This window comes from Melanaphis sacchari, unplaced genomic scaffold (genome assembly GCF_002803265.2).
Source record: "Melanaphis sacchari strain LSU unplaced genomic scaffold, SCAv2.0 Contig51_pilon_pilon, whole genome shotgun sequence".
In the NCBI taxonomy this organism is placed as follows: domain Eukaryota; kingdom Metazoa; phylum Arthropoda; class Insecta; order Hemiptera; family Aphididae; genus Melanaphis; species Melanaphis sacchari.
The window spans coordinates 446,852-470,832 of NW_020271353.1; the positions used below are offsets into that span (position 1 = coordinate 446,852).

The window sequence follows — 23,981 nt, forward strand, 5'->3', positions numbered from 1 at the left end:
TATTAAAGGTTGTAGATTTCATCTAGGCCAAAACTGGTGGCGAAAGATCTAGAATAGAATCTAAGATTAAGTAGCGATTATAAAAAAAAACACAAAATTAGGTAAATACCTAAAAAAATTTTTTGGACTTCCATTCTTACCGCCAAACGAAGTTGAAAACTGTTTTACAAACGATTTATTAAGTATTCAACCAGATGACGAACGATTACAAATATTCACGGAATATTTATTGAACAATTATATACATCCTGACGCTAAGTTCCCTCCAAGATTATGATCTGAATTTAAGCCTAATACAATAAGAACTACAAACGCATGTGAATCCTTTCACTTACACTTCAATTCTATGTTTTATTCTGCTCACCCAAATATATATCAATTTATATACTTTTTAAAAATATTCAAATAGATGTTTATATTAAAATGAAAAGTCCAGAGGAAAAAAGAAATTCGTAAAAGAAAAAATGACAGAAAAAATATTAAAAAAAATTAATTGCTACGAATTTGTAAAAACTGTGTCTTATAAATTTCAACCCTTAAATTAAAATTATTTTTTTATTATTAATCATTAAAAATCAAATGGACGACGAACGATTGTAAATCAGGAAAAAATTAGAAAAAAAAACATTTTAACCATACTTGTAGTAACTATAAATGTTATTATAGACAGTCCTAAGTCTGTAAAAATGGGAAGGAAAATGTTTTTTATGGGACCCAACTCGTACAGTAGGCTATTTTACACGGGACCTAATTAGTGAACAATCTGAATCATGGGACCCAACTAGTATGCACCGATCAGCATCTATGATTATATAAATCGATAATCTGCATGAGTATTATGTCTGTAAAAAAATATTTCTACATTCCAAATACTTTTCAGAATAATTGAAAATTACAAAAAATTTTTTTTCAACATTGTTAAACCACCTCCGCTCAAAATCATTTTTCATCGTTTACATAGATTTATCATTGAATTTAAATTTTAGATATCCTTAATTACAAAAAACTCCCAATGCAGACTATATAGGAGTACTTATCATATAATCTGTACAGTAAAGCGATTACTACTTATATACTAGTTTTTATTAATTTTGTAGATATAGGTATAATCACTAGAAATTTCAACATTAAAAATTTATTATTTATTTATTTTTATTTTTTTAATGATTCAATATTACGGTTCGGAAGTTAATGCATTTTTTTTTTTTTTGGAACTTATTAGACGATACTCTTCTAGCTATAAATATATTTTATAAAAATGTGAATCTAAATAATTAATTTTTATTCTGCATTTTTTGGCTTTTTTTTAATATTTAAGTCATTTTTTGTCATTTTTGGGTCCTATTTTCTTTTTTAGTTCAATTTCTTATGTTTATAATTAGATTTTGTCAATTAATATCTTTATACACATAATTTTTGTTTTACAGACTGTAGGTATATAAGTACCTACATCAAATTTATATTTTACACAAATTGTAAACGGGTTAGATAAAGATAAAGATTCGATAGAATAAGGCAATAACTGGCTGTCATTTTTACTTTTGACAATATAAAATATGCTTTAATAGTACAATGTAATAATTTAGAGTAATTTTTACTATTATTACTTTTCTTTTTCTTTTTTTTTAAAATGTATTTTAACTAATTCTAAACAAATATTCATAATTTTTTTTTTTTTTTTTTGTGTCATTTTTAACGTTTTTAAGGATTAAAGGATATTTACGTATTATTAAGCTTTCTAGAGCATATCTTAGCAATATATTATAGTTTCTAAGTGTTTTTCTATAAAAAGATAATTAAATTTAAAATCGAATTCTATTCAGTGACAAATTTTTATTCTTTAAATAATAAGATCTTATTTTTCAGTTTATATGGGTTAGACACATCTAAAGTCATATATTTTATGCTATAAAGTCCGATACAATTAGTTTAATTAATGGCGTTTCTCACGAAACTAAAATAAGTAGGATTTGCCATCGATAACGATTAATTATATTGACCACACTCCGTAACTACTTAAAAACTTCGCGTTAATCAAGCACAGTACCTAAGTTGTTTTTATTATTGTATGTATTTTTGTCGCCAAAATAGATATATTATATTTTGCTTGTTTAAGCAGTATCTATCTTATTCTAAGCGATGCTTGTTGTAGTGATTTCTACCGCATGTCTTTATAAATATAAATAAATAAAAATAAAAAAGGTATTACAACAGTTAGTTACAAATACAGGGGGAAATAATTATTTTAATCAATATTTATATAAAAACTTAAAATTTGCTTTGTCAGATATCCCTCTACATAAATTATCGAATAACGAATTCAAAAGATTATTAGAAAAATACACAAATGAAAATAAAATACCTAATGAAACAACTCTATGTATTAAAATATTGTTAATAGTAACATCAAAGGCAAATTCAGGGAAATTGCACAGTCGCATAGACAACTAACTATGGGTAGGTATCATATAAATGAAAAGTTCAGTAAATAAGAATAATACAACCTACTGTTAAGATCATTATTTACATTCAAACTGATAAAATAGGGGTGACAATGGAATGATAGGAATATCTTATCGATACCTACTTATTTAAAACTAAAGGTCAGATATTTAGATATATTTTATGTTCTCTTTAAATCCTTAAAATATGATGTTTATATGTCCTTAAAAGTGCAAAATATTCCTTTGTAATTAAAAAAAAAGAAAGTTTTTGGTATGTCAGTATTACGATTGGAAATAAAATATGTAAGCAATAATATTATATTACACTCAAATATCATTATGCACCGTGACAAACAACAACAATAGTCGTAACAACCATAGATTAAATAGATATTGAGACTAGTTCAACCCTTAGGTGCTTATTATACTAATTCCTAGTCATGTGATATCTCTTATCCATCATTACAAAGCAGAATATTTTTCAGTCATAAAATTTATAATTTAGAAACGTTGATGAACAAGGAGAGGCTAACCAATTAATTCAGAGAAATTATTTTTTATTTACTCATACATTTTTATTTTTAGTTAATCGTTCACACAGTGCACAGGTCACATTTAACGTGTGTGTATTTTTAAGCATACAAATAACGTAGAACTCAGTTTATTTTATTAGACAATATTGAATGAATACTGATGGTATTCAACTATAAACTAGTGGATAATATAATCAATTATTCAGCATCTATTCCAAGTTAATATAACTCTACACCTGGTGCTGTTCTGAGTAAATGTTTAATGTTAATTCTAGTGTATTTCATTTTATGCATACCGTCGTCATTTTAATACCGTGTAGCATAATTTACTATTTAGACTTTTAAGAAATGCATTAAAATATGAAATCAATCACAGGTTTCTAACTGTAGTAGGAGGGAGGTACCTTTATTACTCCTAATTTGCTATAACGTTCTTTGATTTGATAAAGTCAGTAGAGTTTCTAATACCACAGAATAGGGGTATAGGTATCCAACTATTAATAAGCTAGCATGGAATTTTTGGTCAGGTTGGGTTAGATTATTTTTTTCATTTCAATATTTTGCATGTGCCTGTTATTGAACGCATATGATTATCATATTTTTTTATGTAGTATTCATTTAAAAAATGATTAATTGAACACAATGGGTTTTGAATACAAATTGTTACCTATATGTTATATAATATCTAAATTATCATGTACCAGTGGGTATCAAATTTAAATTTTATAGAAAAAGAGACCCAAGTTTTTACAAACTGTACACTCACACAACTCACATAAAAATATAGGAAAATACCTATCTCAAACCTACTATGAATTAGTAAGTTTATAAATTAATGTTCTCCTTACGTATTTAATCATTATTGGATGCATTTTTAACATAATCTTAATAAAATGTTTTTAAATTTTAAATTTTGATAAATTGTTACTTATACGTATTTTATAAACAGACAATATTAATAAACACACTGTTACAAGTTTTATTATTATTACTGTTAAACATTTTCAATACAAAACATTTAGTAACATTTATTTTTATATCCAAATTAATCAAAAAACTTTTCACTTTCAAAGTTGAAAAATCCAACATGTTATATTGATAATGATTTCAAGAGTTTGTATAATTTAAATAGTTTTGATTTTCTATTATTTAAAAATAGTTGGAATTATCTGTAAAATAAAAACAACAATCCTACACATTTAAAATTAAATAAATTGTTTTATACAACAATAGTAAACAGTTTAAGAAGAGTTACATGTATGATGTAGATGTGGAACACGGTATTTTACTGTACAATAGCCACCATTACTAATACAATAATAAAACAATGAGTTTAATGTGTCCAAAACAAAGACTTAAATACTATACCTAAAAAAAAAACTATTACCCAAATTTGCCCATTTTTTGATATATATGAGATAATGGGTCACATCCTTTTATAATAATCTCTATGCAATCTTTTAAAATTATACAATCATAATGTCAAATCTTGCATTTAAATAAAAACTATTCGTAATTTTATAAACCAATCTTAATGATTTCACAAAATATTGCTAATCATGTCTCATTGAGAAATTTGTAAAAAAATAATTAATAATTTTTAATAAAATACTTTCTTTTTTTGTTTGGTAATATTATTGTTAAGTACATACAATAAGATTCACGAATTTAAAATATTTTTTGTGTGATAAATATTAGTCATAATGTATAAGATAATGAAATAATCTATTAAACAAAAATTAAATATTTATATTTACTACCTATTTGATTACTTATTATTTTTGTTTCTGTTGTTTACATAATATAACATATTTAATTATTATACTTAAGCATCCAACTAAGTTGTGTAAGCATAACTATTCTAATGTTTAACTTTATTAACAATATTAATAATTATAAGCATTTATGTGTTACCAAAGAAAACAAAACTGTATTTATATTTTATATAGGTATATACTATATACATAAATAATTAATTTATCAAAAATTATACATTAAAGATTAAAAATTCAACATATACATTTTATAAATATTTAAATTTACTATAATTTGTTAGGGGGATTCATCATTTTATGCAGTAGTCACATTGTTAAATATATACCTAAGCATGTTTGCTTATAATTAAGGCTAGTTTTTATATGTAATAAAAAATGCAAAAAATATGATACATTTTGGTACTACTACATATTAAAAAATAATTTTTTTCCGTCAATTTTAAGAACTGTATTAAGAAAGTTACTATTTACTATTACTTTAATAACATACTATCAACATTTTTCACTAATCTTTTGTGTTTTTGCATTTTTAAGGACATAAGTTCAAATCAATTTGATTATCATGCAAGTATGAAATGCTTTCACAAATATATAATGAATGACGGTTCTGTTAAAACACATACTACTTTTGCTGATTAGGTTAGATTAGATACTTACTGTAATTGAAAAATCTTAAATATCATTACTGTCATAATTTGTACAAGTATAATATGAAGATTACGTTAAGATATAGATTACATTTCTAAATATTCTTACTTCATAATAAATTAAATACCTAGGTAGGCATTTTTTGAATAGAAAATATTTTATTTTCTTCTATCACTTTCTAAAATATACCACACACCATGTATATTATGCATTAATTATTGAAATAATAATTTTGCATTAAAATGCCAAAATATGCATAGTAAAACGACCACTATTTGCTTCAACACGACTCTGATTCTGGATATCATAAACAAAAGTAATTATAAGTAAAAAAATTATGCTGATGCAAATAAATCTTAGCTCTTCTTATAAACAACACAACTTTAAGACATATTATGAACAAACCTTACAATTTTAAAAATAATATGACATAATTTAGGTATACTATATAGTATATACCTACGTTTCATTGTTTTATATGATAGGTCATAAGTTTAACATAATTAATTTGACTAGAGTAATATAATTTTTTACTTAATATACTATAAATCATATATTGTGTGTTCAAATGTAAAATGATTTTAGTGTAAAGCTTCAGTCAATCAATTTAATCCTAAGATATCTCCAAATATATGATTCAATATTTTTTTTATATATGAATTTAATTTATATGAATAATAGGTATTGGGTATGTATGAATTGGCTGTTGTTTAGCAAACAATTTTTTGTTAACATATATTATATCTATGTTTTTATACAATTAATCTTTGATATATTTTATATTACCTATCTATTAATATTAATATTAGAAAATAAAATAGTAAATTAGGTGGTTTAGAATCTAAACCAATGTTTATTGTCTATAGTTAAGATAATAAACAGTGTTAAATTTACCTACTTAATATAACTCTGTGACTAGCTGGTTCCAAAAAGTCGTTCAAAATGTTTGCATTATTCTTATTTTCACATTTTTGGTTTTCTTTGTTATCACATTTTATTCAATTAAAATTATTTTATTTTGTTTTTGAATTTATTAATATCTCATAATTATACATAGAATAAATATATTTTTTATACTCTGAAGTATTCGGGTTAGGTAGATACACCATATACTACATAATTTATTTACAGGCCAACAAATTAAATTGCAGACATTTCTAACTTTTTCTTTGTTTATTTTCATTTTTTTTAAATACATTTAATTAATTTAATGATAAGGTTAAAAAATACCTTTTATTAGATTATCGAACAGTTCTAATTATCAAGGTAAACTATCACATGTATTGTTTCATCTTGTATACTTATTATAAATATATAATAATTAACAACTAATGGTATTGCTATGAATCAATATTAAAATTTAAAAAAAATACTAAGATTTTGATAATTATAGGTTAGCTGGTATGCTTATATTGTATCTTTAATGTACTTGTATTTTATAAAATAGCTACATATTTATTGTAATAATAGTTGTTTTATAGCATTTTGAGCTTTTGAACAAGTTTAGAAATTGAACACAAAAATAAGAATTCACAACACTTAAAAAACACCTGATATAAGTTAAAACACTACAAAATTCAATTTTAAAATACATTTTGTATAAATAAAATAATATTGAAGAAGTTTTTTTGCTACATTGAAGCTTCATCGTGTCATTGAGTAGATTATTGTCATGGATGTATTTGACTTTAATGATAAATCATTGCACACAAATAACATCTTACGAACAACATACTACATACATTAAACAACAATTATGTGATGCACATAAATAATAATAAAATAATATAATAATATTACTAAGTATAATATTTCTATAGCTGACAAAAAACCAATACTTATAAAAATAAATATAAATATGATACATTAGTGAAAAATAATCAATTGTCTTTAGTTTAATTCTATGTATTATATAAGTAACTGAAAACATATTTGTAATAATAAAAGAAACTTATGATCTACAGTCTTATATTTTATTTTATTTTAAAATTCAAATTATTAGTAATAAAAACACAATTTTTAATTAATATTCCTTATCAACAGAGCTTGTAAGTTAATGCATTCGCATGTTTTTCAATGTAACTGAAAAAACATGCTAAGTGAGTTACAAATCTGTTTTATAACAATTATTGTTATGGGCTACGAGATATATTGTTAAATATAAGTATATATTAGCATGACCATGACACGATTAACATGTGTCAGGGAGTTTGACATATTATTAATGGTCATGACAGATCATCTACAGATAGTAGATACATATTATTATGAATCTTGTTACATTAGGATTAGAATGCATTTTTGGGTGTAGTTATCTACTTTTCAATAATATATTTTCGCATAACTATTAGAATGTAATATTATAATGTATTATTGAATGTGAATACTCTTTCACAATGACAAGTAAAAGGATACCTGCGGTGCTTCGAATTGTCATAACAAGGAATCAAAATCATTTATAAGGAAGCCCAGAGAGCCACAACGGCAGATGTACCAAAGCCACAGAGATCTGAGCACCTTCATGACACTCGGCCACTTTTTGTATCAGTGAAATGAACTTTATTTATTCGTAATAAACACATTATTGTTCTTAAAAGTTGTAATTTTCATTTAAAATAACATCCTGAACTTGGATCTGATATTGGCACGCAACACAATAGTAATACAATTATAAAAATATATATATATTATAATATATATATGTGCATACTTTAATGCATATTTTCAAAATTTTAGTACATTATTGCATGCCTATTTATACAATTTTTAGTGCATTAACTTACGAGCCCTGCTTCTTCTTAATTATAGAAAATAACATTATTGTTACAAAATTATATTTTTGGAGATGTATTTTTTTTTCTTTACTTTTAATTTAAATATAATATATACATGTATACACACATTTTAATTAGATATGCATCTAAGAATTAGTATTTTTATATTTTATTGGTAGTAAAATTTTTACTACAGAGCAGGACACATGAATACCACACAAACTATTTTGATCTTTGATGTCCAACAAGGAATGATGTAGATTCAAGAAACTTTCATCACCCTGGGTGTTATACAGAATCGAAGCCTTAAAATTAATATTTAATGATTGTTTTGTTAGAGAATTGTATAGAAAAATATTAAATTAGGTATATTAATCAAATTACATACTTTAGTCCACCTAAATATTCTTTGTGGATTTTCATCGAAATGTTCACATTTACCTATAACTTCATTTGTTTTACTGTGAAAAGTGGCATGTAACTTATAAGGGTTGTTGTTTTGACAAAATCTTTTATAAAACCTGCAAAGCGTTTTATTTTATTATTTTATATGATAAAAATATTTTAAGTATATGAGTATCAATACCATGCACTAAATGAAATTTTAGGTCTAAGAATTTTCATTATAAGATCATTTAAACCATAATCTTTGAATGTAATTTTTTGATAAAGTGTACTTATATACTGATAATCTATGATAAAACAACGTGTATGCCCATCAAAATCTGGATCATTAAATATATGTTCATTCTTTGGTATTTCTATAATACTTGACAAATTATTCACATCAAGTTCATCATCCAAAGTTGATGACAGATTTGTATAATATCTCCAATACTTCCATTTTTCTGTGTTAAATTTAAAAAGCATGATAACATTGTATGAATTATTTTAAATTCTAATTAGAAATAGGTTTAAATCTGATTTACAATTTATTTATTAATTACCTTGTCCGCAGTGGTTTTTCACCAAATTTCTATTGAATGGATCGTATTTGATAATTACATAAAACACATACCACGGTAATTCTAATTTTTTAATATCATTTGAAGGGATTTGTGAGAAACTATGGTATCCTCGACCATTATTCACGTACTTGTTTTCTCGTGCTGCTTTTTCTTGAAATACATATGCGTTTATTAGTTCGTGCCATCTTTTACACACAAGTCTGCAATTGAAAAGTGTATCTGCGTCGATGAGGATAAGTGTTTTTATAATCATTTCATTTGGTATTAAATCAAAATATTGTTGATGATTATTTAATACTTCCATCGTTATAAATTTGATGATCTATAACAATATAATGCTGACGATGCTGATATCAATCGCAAACAATTTTTAATTTATTCCAACGATTTAAACGAAACTGCAAATAAATTCGTTATTAATATAACAAATATTAATATTATTATTTTATATTATTCGTTATTATTACTATTAGTTTTAATAGTTTTGTATTATTATCAATATTAGCTATCTTATCTATTGAGTTATTTTGTAAATATTGCCCTGTTGGCATAATATGGCCGCTGACTTCAATTTTATCGTGCAGTCCGCTATCTAGTTGTTTTATATGTCTACTATGCTACCATAGACTAAATATATAATAATAATATATATATATATATTAACTAACAAAATGATCAATGTATTATCGCCATCGATAAGAAATATCTAGTGATTAACATTAATTATTAGAACCTAGAAGGAATAAAAATAACTCATATAGTGAATAATGAATATTGTATTTAGAGGACGTCGCACCAGCATGACGTGTTGTCTCCGTCTTATACACGTACGACACTGTAAATTTTCGTTCACTACAGTTTCAATAGTGTGCTTTTAGTTTTGATGTTAGAGTGAATTAACCTATTATCATATTTTTAGTTAAGAACATTATCTGTGTTCTCTCGTTGGTTTTTTACGATATTTTAATTTTTAAGTGAGTTATGAGTATGAAAAATATAAATACTTGAAAATGATCATAAATTACTTAAAAATTAAAATATTGTGAAAAACCAACGAGAGAACATGGATGATTTTCTTGAATAAAAAATTGATAATAGGTCAATTTACTCTAATGTCAAAACTAAAAACACACTTTACTGGTGAATGAACATTTACAATATCGTAAGACGAAGACAACACAAATAGGTGCGACGTCCTTTAAATGATCAATATTATCAAAATTCCGATATATGTAAAATATGTTCATTATGCCGATACTACGAAAATAAAATCTTCAAAAATAAAAATATTCTTAAATATTCTCTAACGCGTCAAATATTCTTCAACTCCTAAAATATGATTTTTTATGCAAAATAATTTTTTTCAAATGAATTCTATGTTTCATCAATCGTAGTAATATCTTATTTCCATTTAACAATTCTTAATTTCACACCTATCACATCAACAAGTACTGAAAGGTCATTCAGTTCTTTAAAAAGGATTATAACTTAACTACGATCGACAATGGGCCAAGAAATGCTTGACATCTTAGCAATATTACATATAGATAGAGATATTCAAATAAAATCAGAAGTACTATAGACATGTTTGCTCGTGGTTTGTTTGACCGCATAGCGTACACACACGAAACATATAAACATTATAGTACCTACATAATACAAATGCGAGCGACAATCGGTTCATATCGAAACGATAAGTCCGATCGTCGAAAACCCTTAACGGCCACAATTTATCAAAAAACATACTCACATACAACATATTATATAAAATAATAAATTATTTGTTATCTGTTCTTCATTATTAGAAATATAGGTAAGTGATAATAAATAATAATAATTCATATTTTTGAAGAACTACCCTTTATTAACATACCTATTCATGGCAAGTCTAAAAATTGAATAATTTAGTATTTAATTGAAATATTAGATTTGTTTTCATCGAATATATTTAGAGGACGTTTTACCAACACGTATTGTCTCCCTCTTACTAATGCATACCATACCAATAACCTATAATATACATTTAGCAGTTCCAATTGTATGTATTTATTTTAAATATTAGAGTATTATGACTTATTATCAAACTTAAAAGTCAGGTAATTCCATGATTCAAGTAACATAAATTTAGACTGGCCGAAATAATTTTAACAATAAAATTAAAGTTCTACCGTATCAGTACCATATTATTGGTTGTGACATTTATATTGTGAATGAAACAAAAAAACTCGTTCAAGCTATTTTATTCATAATTTGAAAATAATTATATTATTTTCTAAAGATATTACAGAGGTTCTAAAAACTATGATAAAAGAACCACGGTAGTGTCGGTAGTATGTAGAAGACATTCAGTCTTGGTTTGCATGGTGGCACAAATAATTAATTTGTCTATTATTTATTACGCCGCTAAACAATGAAAAGATAAATATACATTTTTATTATAAATTAACAATATATAATAGTATATATTTATAATTGATACATTTAAAAATTATTATTATATTTAACTGATTTATCAGTTTTGGTGAAAGTCATTAGTGCTAATTAAGTGGTAAGAAGCTGATCCATAATAAACGTATATAATGTAGGAATACGTGGTACATAAATTAATTCTAAATAAAAAATAAAAGAGTAAAAATAACATTTTCGTGTTTCGAGCTTTTTAAAAATTCCCCGCTTCCTTAGAAAAGTGCGCCACCTAAGTTGAGTTCCTTTGGCAATTGGTAGATATATACGATAATGTTTAATATTAAAAAATACAGTAATAACTACAATAATTTGTATTAAAAAAATGTAAGTTAGGTATACATTATTATGTGAACTATGAATACTTTATACAACCTGTGGTAAATTTAAATACCTATAAGAAAAAATAAAAATTTAATTGTTTCACAATAAATTTTTTATACATTGATTATAACAGGAAAATTGGTGAAACAGGTAACTACCATTGGTCGGGTAGGTGCCTTAAATTTCAATTATACAAGTACCATACTTGTATAATTTAAATTTAAAGTCGGAGTAAATTGTAGGATTATTGGAATTATTAAATAAATAATAAAAAAAAATGTATTAAATTACAAGACAAGTCTTAGACTACGTATTTTTATTGTAACTTATAAAAATTAAATACCATAATTATCATAATGGCGTTGTAATAAGCTATCTTTTTTTTATTTATATTGCCTTGCATAATTTTCGTATCTTGCAACTCTTTTTACTAAAATACTTAATCGGCTAATCGAGTTATTCAGTTGATTTTATAGGTGACTCTTATAAGGATGGCTCAAATAATTAAAAAGAAAAGAAAATATTTCGTTACCAAATTTGAGAAAATGAATTGATTTTTATTTTTATTTAACATTATAAAATGATATCTTGTTCCAATAGCAAACGGCTGTGGTACCACATCGACTTAATAATATAATAATATAATAAATTAATAAATATAATAGTCAAACTCGAGATATCGATTATTCGGTTCGATAAGAACGATATCTGTGTAATTCCACAGTAAATAAAAATAAATCGTAGAATTTTATAACCTTTTCATAAATTAACTAATTTAAAAAAAGTAAAAATCATAGAAAAAACTACCATATGATTTTGTTTCCATAGAAATGTTTTAAAAAAGCCGAAATAATACTATGAAAAAAAAAAAAAAATATTTAAAACATTATAACTATGTACCTATGTGCCCCTTTCGACTTATGTAAATTTATTTTTGAGTCCATACGAGTTTACAACCAAATATAATATACCTACATTGTATAGTTCATGTTTCAATCACAATTTTACTTTAAAATGGTATTATAAGTTTTATTTTTTCCTTGGTGTGAATAAAACACGTTTGTGTTCGGGTTACTCAAAACGCATATTTATGACCCCGGTCGGGATACAAGTTACGGCTGTATAGTGTACGCCCCACACCCATTTCATTTTATTATTTTCTTTTATCGGTGATCACAGTAGGTCTCACACATTTGGCCTATCGAACCTTTTATTCACTGTCACAATGTTAGTCATGTACATGGTACATAAGTACATTCCGTCGTTCGTTGAATATTTCACTGATTCGGCCAGTATTATATTGAAAATATATTACATACTAGTGGGTCCCAAACTACGAATAAACGTCAAATCCGAATTGAGACGGCCTGGGTTTTCGTTCGTTATATTATTCAAATTTCACTCCAAAAAATATTCATCATTCTAAGACATGTTATTCACAGCCATTATAATATCATTGGCTTAAGCATGCACCCGCATGTGTTGGTTTGAAAAATATAAATATTTTAAAATGCTCATAATTCACTTAAAAATTAAAATATCGTAAAAAACCAACAAGAGAATACAAATTATATTCTTGCCAAAAAGTTTGACAATAAGTCAATTTACTGTAATATCAAAACTAAAATCACACTATTGAAACTGGTGAACGAAAATTTAATACCGTACGTGTGTAAGACGGCAGAAAATCATAATTTATAGCATACTCAGTACTGTAATGACCGTTACAAATTAGTAAATTCCAAATTTATAAAAAAATTATTATGGCGTCATGAGCCGGTTATAAATTACGTTAACGAAAATTATTAAAAAATTATATATAACGTAATAAAAAGTCCGACCCTACCCATATCCTAATATTATTAAAGTTTTTATAACAATAATAAATTTCGATTTAATATTTTTTTTTTCAGTTAAATAATTTCAAGGACAGAAAAGAATATAATAGAAATGTTTACACCAATTCCTCTGCAGCAGTAGTAAACATCTGCCCTACCAACGATGGTACATTCCAAGCGAACTACCCTTCTTTGTAACCGAAATTCGAGTATTACGCTGCGTGGCGCATCGGCGCATCGGTCTCCATTTCACTCAACGCTGTGTCCACTGACGGTCTCGTCCTACAGCTCTGAACGTGGTTTATGAAAAATTTTTTATTCACCAGACAGTGTGCGTGTGTAAACGAACATCAAGCATTAAAAATCCGTACTTATGTGAGTTTTATCGTATAATAAGCTATAATAATAATATTATACTGCATGTAACACATGGATCGAGACGAATTTTCGATAAAATATATCTCTTTTAACTTAGGTGCTCGATCGTGGAGTTTTTCAGTTTTTACTGACATATATTTTTATCTATTTGAAAAACTATTATTATTTATACGATATTTGAATATTTAAAAACTGTGTAGTCTGATGGTAATTTTTTACTTGGGCATTCGTGTGACTGAGTTTATTCTCGGAGACTTCATTTTTGGAAACATTACGAATTTTTACTCGTCCGTAAGAAGATTTGAAACAACTTGTTTTTTTTTTTTTTTATAAAAGATATATTTGCATACTAGCTTACCGATTGATTTTATTATGCAATGTATAGATTTTGAAAACAAGTTAGGATTTCTTATTTTATCTTCTTTAGATCCTATATACATATACACTTTAAAAATGTGTACATGTATTCGACAGTCGCTTCTTTAAATAAATTAATAGAAATAGTTGTTCATAGTATATATTAATAGTGTATAATAAACACATCAAGACATTTAAATACATTTTCAATATTGAAATCGTATAGATAACACTATTGAATGCCAGTGTTTCCCAACCTTTCTGTTACGACAATCCTTGTTTATTTATTTTTTGTTGGGTAGAAGGCGACTCCCCACCGAAAAAATCAAGATGTTTTAATATGTAACATGTATAAACATAGGCACCATGTAGACGGGTGCCCGGGGGCTAAGGCACCCATTACAATTATTTGGGGTGGATAGGCACCCATTAGAATATTGAATATTTGTAACGTGTATTTATATTCTAATATCCAAGTTTCAAGAATTTTAGAAAACGACTATTGCAATAAAATTCTAGCTGTGATAAAAATTTAAATTTCAAAATGTAGTAAACGAAAAGAAATTGTATTCATAAGAAAATATAAGATAATACGATTTTGATAATCACAAACCTATATCTTGGTAAATAATTACAACTCAGGTATTCAACTTACTATGGTCAATAAGGAAAATTACAAAATTATTATTTACATTACTGATAATAGTCTGTAAACTGTAATCATTGAAATAAGATTATTATTTTTAAGAATTTTAATCTTAAAAGTTACATTTATGAATCAATGATGAAATTGCATTTTTCAGTATACAACATTGTTAATATTATTATATTGTATTATTTAATATTTTAATATTTATATATACTATTAAAATCCATAAGAAAATGCAAACATTTTTAGTTAAGTAGTAAAATAATGACACCAATAGGCGTAATTTGGAGAGCCAAAATTAAAATTTTAGAAAGTTGAATTGTGCATTGATACTAAGGCCGGGCACCCATTAAGTTTTTTAAACTCTGGCACCTATGGTATAATCATTTAAACTATTTTTTTGTATATATATATAAGACTATACTGTATATTCTATGATTAAGTATAATTTTCTTAGGGTAAATTTAAATAAATTATTTCTCGTCAGAATAAAATATTTTATGTACCTAGTTGAAACTTGAAAGCAATGACATTCACACGCGTACCGTGTTTACCGTCACCACACACGTTTTTCAATAATTGTCGTTTACTACTCCACCAAACTTGCACTTCAGCCGTAGTACACGACCAAAAGTGTTATGTCAGTTGCCTATTGAATATTCGGCTGTATGTAAACTGCGGCAAAAAAAAAATTAAGATTATATAATCTGCCACAAAACCGTTAAGATACATCATACAAACTGCGGCAATTTATTTTACATACTTTCTATGTATACTATATCTACCTACCTATGTGTACCTATATACGTATATAGTTAAAGTAATTGTGTGATGTTGCGTCTTGCGTAAAAATTGGTAAGGTAAATCCAAATGTATTTTTAAGTTTTAACGAAACATATCGGTATTATCGATTCCTTTACTTTTGATAATACTAGTTAGTACCTATTTACAAGTGTTAGATGTTAAATTGTTAATAGAAGTAATTAAGAGCTTAATATTTATTCAACGTCATGGAATTTACAACAATGTTTAGCCAGAATGGCAAAGTATTAACAGTGTTAAACGATTTTAAATTCAAATTTAAATATGAACCTAAAATAAGTGGTAATAAAACATGGGAATGCACTAAAAAAACATACAAGGCCAAATTGGTCTTCAATAAGGAAAAAACTCTATTGCAAGAAAAATCAGTTTTGGATCATAGTTATGAATTAGATTCTATAATTGAACGTCAAATAGTAAGTAATAGTATCAAACGAAAAATATCTGAAAGCAATATAAATGAAATGCCATCTAAAATAATAAGAAAAGAACTTCGTAGTTTAGAAAACGATACACAATTACTGACTAATGATATTTTATATATTCGTAGAAATTTATATAATAAAAAAACCAAATATCACCTACCACTTCCCGAAGATATTAATGAAATACATGAAGTTCTAATAAATATGTATATTATGACTAACAAAAATGAAAACTTTTTGCTAATTAATGATAAGGAAACAAATATAATTGTATTTAAATATGTATTTAACTTATGTTCTATGGAAAAAGTTTTTATGGACGGAACATTCTAGTTCTGTACTACATTTTTTTATCAGTTTTTTGTACTGCATGGTTTTCAAAATGGTATTTATACGTCTCTGGTATATGCATTGCTTCCTAATAAACGTACATCGACTTATGAACATTTATTTAAAAAGTTACGTGATGCATGTTTGACCGAAGGATTTATACTTGGTTCAAGTATGTTTGTAATTGACTTCGAAATTGGAATACACGAAGCGGTTTACAGTATATGGTCAACCAGTATTATTCGTGGTTGTAATTTTCATCTCGGCCAAGCGTGGTTTAGATAATTACAAAATTTGGGTCTATCTAAAGTTTATATTGAAGGAGACACAGATGAAGGAAAATTTTTAAATTATGTTTTTGGTCTTCCGTTCCTTGAACCTAATGAAGTCGAAGATTCGTTTGTTTTTGATTTAATTTCAGATATGCCATCTAATAATCAAATAGTACAATTTTGCGATTACTTAACTGAAAATTATATGCAAGGCATATTCCCTCCTTCTTTGTGGGCATCAAAATCAGAGGTTATAATAAATAATGTATGTGAATCTTTTCATTCAAAATTTAACGTGTATTTTTATCATTATCGTCCATCATTATATACATTTATAGATGCTCTACAAGATATTCAAGTTGACACATATATAAAAATTAAAAGTGTAGAAAAAGGGTTAATACAAGAAAGAAATAAAGCGACAAATGAAAGAAGATGGACAAATTTCAAGATATGAATTTTTGAAAATAGTATGTTTTAAGAATAAACAACAAAATTTTAATTAGATACCTATTGTATTATTATTTATTTATTTATTATTTTTTTTTTTTTTTGATTATACGATTTTTTTAAATAATTTTTAATATAATAATATTTTTTAATTTTAAAATTGGTTTTTTGATTATACAATCATTACGATCTAATTTTTAATAATAATATATTTTTTAATTTTAAAAATTGGTTTTTCTTTATTTTTACGCCTAATACTCTAAGAGATACTAATAGCTGTCATAACACGTAATACGTATTACACCTAATGAAACGATAAACGTGTATAAGTATATAAAATAAATTGCTGCAGTTTGTATTATGTATCTTATCGGTTTTGTCGTAGATTGTATAATATTAAATTTTTTTTTTGCCGTAGTTTACATATCGATTTTTAAAAAAAGTTAAATTTTGTCGCAGTTTACCATCTCCCGAATATTCCAGGGATAATACGCGAACCATTTAATCACCAACACCACCACATGGCACATATAAAGAAATAATTTATTTCGTACGAGTGCAGCACAGAGATCAACCAAATAAAAAACAGCCATTTAAACACACTATGAATATTTAAACACTCAAAAATAGTTCGCAGAAACTTTAAAAAAAAAAAGCCAATTAAATTGTGATCTTAATCAGTTTGACTATTCAACAACATTATTATGTGTAGTATTTGCAACGGTGGCACAACCAGAATTTTTCAAAGGGGGTGTCCGCTAGTAATATTACAGTATTGGTTTTTTTTTTAGTTAATAACTATAGAATTTTAAATAATAAATTATATTTTGGTACTTTTCCGTTATCCCGACTACCACGAATTTCAATTCCGTTATCTCAATTACCATTTTAAAGTGTCGACCAACATGAATTTTTCATCTACATAAATATAATTAATATTATAGTAGGTATAAGTGTATAACGTTTATTATTACACATAACATACATATGACAATTATATAATATTTATAGATAAAAATCATAAATGTGGAGAATTAAATAATTCTAAAATATTAAAGTCTAAAATTCTAGTTTTGGTGGCCAATTTTCCGAAATATCATTCAATACATTATCGAATGAATCTCCATCGTATAAGTTGTAATTTCAAACGGAATTAGACCGGCCGTATAGTCGCAGCATTAGCCGGTAATCGGGATAACGGAAAAGTACCAATATTTTATTTGTATTATAAATTATATTATTCAAATCCACCAAAGTAATTATTTATGAATATTCCACTTATGTTCGGTGTTTTATAAACTGAAAAAACGTATACTCTAGGTATATCTATAATTGATTAAACATAAAAATATAGTCGAAATAGATATAAGTGATTCATATACTGACCAGAAATCGGAAAAATATTCTTTGACTATCTCATAAATTCAATAATATCATTATCAATTCTATATAAACTAACGAATTTTATCAGTTATAATAAATAAATAAATAAATACAATCTATATCATCTTTATTATCTATGAATATAATAGGTCTTTTACCACGGTTTTAAATACATTTTATAAAGTATTATTACACTTTAAGTTTTGTAGTTTATATAGATACAGTTTAAATTTATTGTTAAGAGTAGTAAGAAAACCCACAGATTATAACTTATTAATTAAAAAAAATACTTTTTATAAATGTGTTTACTTTATTGATCAAAAAATAAAAACAAATTTTAATTATATTATAAATTATGACCTATTCCAATTATCAAAGGTGGGCATTAACTAATTAGTTTATTTTCTAATCAACTTATGAACTTAAAGAGTTTAATTGACAGTTGAAATAACTTAGCTTTTTGCAGTTGATATTAGAAATTTTTTTAATAAAATTATGAATTATAAATTGTATTGTTTTAAAGTTTTATGACCTTTAATTGCTATATCACATAAAAAAATAATATTTATTAAATTATTACTTTGAGATGTGTATAGTTTAAATTAATAAATAATATATCATGTAGCGTAAAAGGGTATTTACTCTGTACAATGTGCATTATGATAAAAATTAAATGAAATTGTTTTTTATAATTTAGTAAACTAGAAAGACATAGGTAGTTTTCTTTATATGATATACATACTATTCAAAATCAAATAGATTAACTTTTTTTAAACTGAGTTAAGTTAGTATTTTTTTCAATATTAAATGTTAACTTATCGATCTAATGCTCTTTTAACTTAACTAAACTTGAGTTAAATATTTCATTAACTTGCCCACCTTTGCCAATTATTACAGAGGTTTATGAGAATTATTTACATTTAAATCGATGTCTGCATACAATAAATTATTATTCATTGTTCATACACAAATGGTAAAGGGTGTTAAAGAGTTTATTTTTATTATAATTAATATAACAAAAATACAATTAAAAATGAAAACACTGTGTTATGTGTTAGCTGGAAGAACCGGAATTACTCGTGTTGAGTACCTATTACCTACAAGAGGACAGCGAATGGGGCTGAGAAACTTATAAAAAAATTCGCTAAAAATAGAACTTCGATTTGCTATTATTTGCTAACACTCGTGCTAGTTTTGAGACGATCGGACAAAGTGGGTGGACTAACTGAACTTGACCCACCTTTTTAAAAAAGCGCTACAACTTCCAAAAAACAAAAATGATCTGCTGATATTTGCTAACCATTTGCTAAATTTTGGTATTGGTTCAGGTTAGGCTAAAGTAGATGGGTCAAGTTCGCGGACGTGCGATATTTTCGCGGGTGCGGGCTGCGGCTACAGACGGCCAGTCACAACTCGCACGATATCCGAATAATGTATACACGCGTACGGTTTTAACGATACAACGTTATACTTACGCGTTTACATATTTTTTTTTTTTTTTTTTTTTTCAGTTGCAGTATAACTGCTCTACGCTTTGGCCGTCGTCTTCGCTAATCGACGCCGCACCAAGCGAACACGACTGACTCTTCGCGCGCACCCGACATTTTTTTATCATCCGAGGAGCACCCCGACACCGCCGCGATGGCGTTCAGTCTGCTGAAGATGGCGTACCACAAGTGCAGTCCCGAAGACCGGCTGTGGTACGACAGTATACCGGGCTACAAGCAGCCGGCCGACTTGCTGAAGTGTTGCGATTACCTGTTAACGACGACCGGCAACAGGCGGCGGCCGAGCCGCGGCCTGGATCTGTGCCGCGAGGCCGCCATTAACGGGCACGTCGACTGTCTGCGGCAGTTGCGCGCAATCGGCGTGCGGTGGAATTGGCGGACCGCCGAGGCGGCCGCCTGGAGCGGCAGCGTGGAATGTTTGCAGTACGCGCACGCGAACGGCTGTCCGATACTCGACGTCTCGGTGTGGGTGGCCTCGGGCTGCGCCGGCCATCTCGACACGCTCGAGTACGCCAGGCGACACAACTTCGTGTTCCCGCGCAACCTGTGCGCGATAACCGCGCGCTACGGCGACCTCCGAGTGCTGAAGTACTTGCGGCGGTTGGGCTTCGAGTGGACCGCCAGGACGACCACGGAGGCCGCGCGCCACGGCCACCTGGCGTACATGGTCTACGCGCGACGACGCGGCTGCCCGTGGGACGAGTCGACGTGCGCCGCGGCAGCCGAGAGCGGAGACATTAGGAGCCTCCATTACGCTCGCCGAAACGGGTGCCCGTGGGACGCCCGCACGTGCACCAGGGCCGCGGCCGGCGGCCACTACATGATACTGAAATACGCACATATGAACGCGTGCCCGTGGGACGAGAGGACGTGCGCCGCGGCCGCGAAAAACGGCCACTTGAGGTGTTTGAAATACTTGCAGCGTAAGGGGTGCCCTTGGGACGCGCGCACGTGCTACTTCGCCGCGCAGAACGGCCACATCAAGTGCTTGAAATTCGCACACCGCAATGGATGCCCGTGGGACTCGAACACCACCTACACCGCCGCGCACCACGGTCACTACAAGTGCCTGAAGTTCGCGCACCAGAACGGGTGCGAGTGGGACGTTCAAACGACCTTAATGGCGGCCATCAGCGGTAATAATAAGTGTTTCCGTTACGCGATCAAAAACGGTTGCTATTGGCCGAGATGGCTGAGTTGGCGAGAATTACGTAATATCCGGCGCAACAGATTCTTTGCATGAATTTACAATAGAAACCGTTTGTAATGACACCGGTTGTAATGACATACCGCCATACCGGGTGTAATGACCTTAGATTGCAAGTCCCGGCAAAACTTCTATATTGTATGTACTAATTTGTATCGATTATAATGACATCTGTATAATGACTATACGGATGTTATGACGGTTATTTTTGATTTTATTGGAAAAGGGTTTTATCTATGATAACTTTATTAATTTAATCGAAGGTTTTATAACAGAGTCTATGTGAAAACCGCGAAAAATTTTAACAGCGAAAACACTAATAGCGAAAAGTAAGAAAACCTATATATACGTAGAACAGCGGTTCCCAACCTGGGGGTAATTACCCCCTAGTGGGTAAAAACACGATTTTTTGGAGGGTAAAAGTTAAACTATTTATTTGTATTTTAAGTACTTATTATTCATTTACTCATGTGTATTATGACTGTAAATGAAATTGTAATAATATAATATTGTTGTTAAAAGTATTAATAGTTTTGAGAACTCTTATTTTCTTTGTTTGCAAAAATTAAATAAATTATAATTATCATCATAGTATATATTTTGTTTTTTTTTACTCAACTTTTTTTTGGGGTCGGGGGTATTTGTGAATATCTAACCTGACTTTTGGGTAATAGTCTCAAAAAGATTGGGAACCGCTGACGTAGAATAACGTATATTGTAAATCAATAACGTATATCTTTATAGGCTATTTGATAAAATATATATTATAAAAAGGGCTGGGATTGTAACTTATCTAATTTATCGGCGAGATTACGGTGTATAATTTAATTTAGATTCTAGATCTAGAGTTTCCACCACTTTTAAATGTAATGCATTTATTTATTTTGTGTGTTCAATGCAATAAAAATATTATCAAATTATATGGTTTTAAATAATGTAAGTTCAACAATAAATTTTGAAAAACTAGAAAAAAAAATAGAGAATGATTTTTATACGAATAAAATTCAAACTAAGATTACGGATTTTTTTAATACACAGTAAATTTAATTTTAAAATACATAATAATTAAATGTTAAAAAATTGTATTATTATTTTTTTTCTATATGAATTAAATTTACGATTTATATACATAAATATAATATAATAACATTAATAACACATTAAAAATGTTATTGCAGCGGTTCTCAAACTGTGCTCCGCGGAGCCCTAGGGCTCCGCGAGAGTAGTCTAGGGGCTCCGTGGCTCCCTGAGAATATTTGTATTTATTAAATTTAAATTATTAAATTATTATTATATTTCTTAGTTAAATTTTTATTTTTATAATCAATATTATTTAGACCGTACCAATATGAATTATTTTAAACGTTTAAAACTTTAAAATATTTATAAATCCACATATGTCATATTTTGTGTCATTGTCAAAATGAGATTAGATAAAAGTCGGGTTTTTTGTTCATTTGACATGTTGTACTATAATTATTTAGATTACTTATCTACAATAGTACAATCTACATTCTACGAAGTTCTAATAATTTCTTGATTCTTCAGTCATTACTCGTTATTCATCGGCCGCTGACGCAAATATTGTTATTTCGGTGTGTATTTCGTATTACGTGTTTCCTATTTTACCATCAATTGTTTTTATTGTTAACAATTTTTTTTGTGAATAAAAATTCAAATGGATCGTATATATTCGTATTTTACAGAAAATAAAAATAAAAAGCAAATCATTTACAATTGTTAATTATAATTGCATAATTTATTTATGAATTTTTGTTGTCTCATATAGACATTTCTGATCTTTGGGGCTCCGTAATTTTTTTTAGGAATATATGGGCTCCGCGAACAAAAAAGTTTGAGAACCGCTGTGTTATTGTAATAAAATATTTTGTTCATTGCATGTATATAAAAGAGTTTTTAATTTAATTTTTGTCATTTTGGTTATAATGACTATCGGTTATTATGACCAATTTTGGCTAGTTCTTTGAATGTCATTATAAACGGTTTCCACTGTATTAGATTTATTTGTAATATATTTATAATTTTTTTTTATACTTGAGTGTCGTTGTTGATTTATTTTCATTGGTATATGTCCATAAGTTCTGTATTCAGTTATTTTGAATACTTTATGAAGCAGTTTAATAAGGATGAAATAACATATTATAGATATGGCCGTGGTCTACAACTCTGAACTGACTAGTGACTTGAATAAAATATTGTGGTAACTGATAAGTAAAGTTACTATATTATTGCTTTGACATTTCATGCTAATTATTATACCTTTGTACAACTGACAAAACTTGTTTACGGAATCCTGGATAAAACATTGTTGCTAGTAATATAAAAATGCGTGGATCACACTATGCGTTTTGTCGGCAACCGAAAAATACTATCCCGATTAACCGCAATCGGGACGATCGATCATACTGTGCG

General features: G+C 27.7%; 2 protein-coding genes and 1 pseudogene across 2 annotated transcripts; 2 read left to right on the forward strand and 1 right to left on the reverse strand.

Moving 5' to 3' along the window:
• Nucleotides 1-8,320: 8,320 nt before the first annotated feature.
• LOC112599448 (F-box only protein 6-like) lies at nt 8,321-9,446 on the reverse strand. Its single transcript, XM_025346365.1, has 4 exons — nt 9,122-9,446; nt 8,761-9,022; nt 8,563-8,695; nt 8,321-8,479 (listed from the first exon to the last, which is right to left on the reverse strand). The coding sequence occupies exons 1-4, from the start codon at nt 9,444-9,446 to the stop codon at nt 8,321-8,323; spliced, it is 879 nt and encodes a 292-aa protein (XP_025202150.1).
• Nucleotides 9,447-16,161: 6,715 nt separating this feature from the next.
• Nucleotides 16,162-17,013, forward strand: LOC112599449 (annotated as a pseudogene).
• A 3,461-nt stretch (nt 17,014-20,474) lies between these two features.
• Nucleotides 20,475-21,584, forward strand: LOC112599450. The gene has a single exon (XM_025346367.1). It carries the CDS (start codon nt 20,475-20,477, stop codon nt 21,582-21,584), a length of 1,110 nt encoding a protein of 369 aa, XP_025202152.1.
• Nucleotides 21,585-23,981: the final 2,397 nt, after the last annotated feature.

Bases quoted from the DNA above. Each gene is read 5' to 3' on its own strand.
- LOC112599448 (XM_025346365.1), bottom strand. From the start codon at position 9,446: ATGGAAGTATTAAATAATCATCAACAATATTTTGATTTAATACCAAAT. The intron at 8,696-8,760 runs GTATTGATACTC...AACGCTTTGCAG, and splicing joins AAAATTTCATTTAGTGCATG to GTTTTATAAAAGATTTTGTC. The intron at 8,480-8,562 runs GTATGTAATTTG...ATTAATTTTAAG, and splicing joins GAATATTTAGGTGGACTAAA to GCTTCGATTCTGTATAACAC.
- LOC112599450 (XM_025346367.1), top strand. From the start codon at position 20,475: ATGGCGTTCAGTCTGCTGAAGATGGCGTACCACAAGTGCAGTCCCGAA.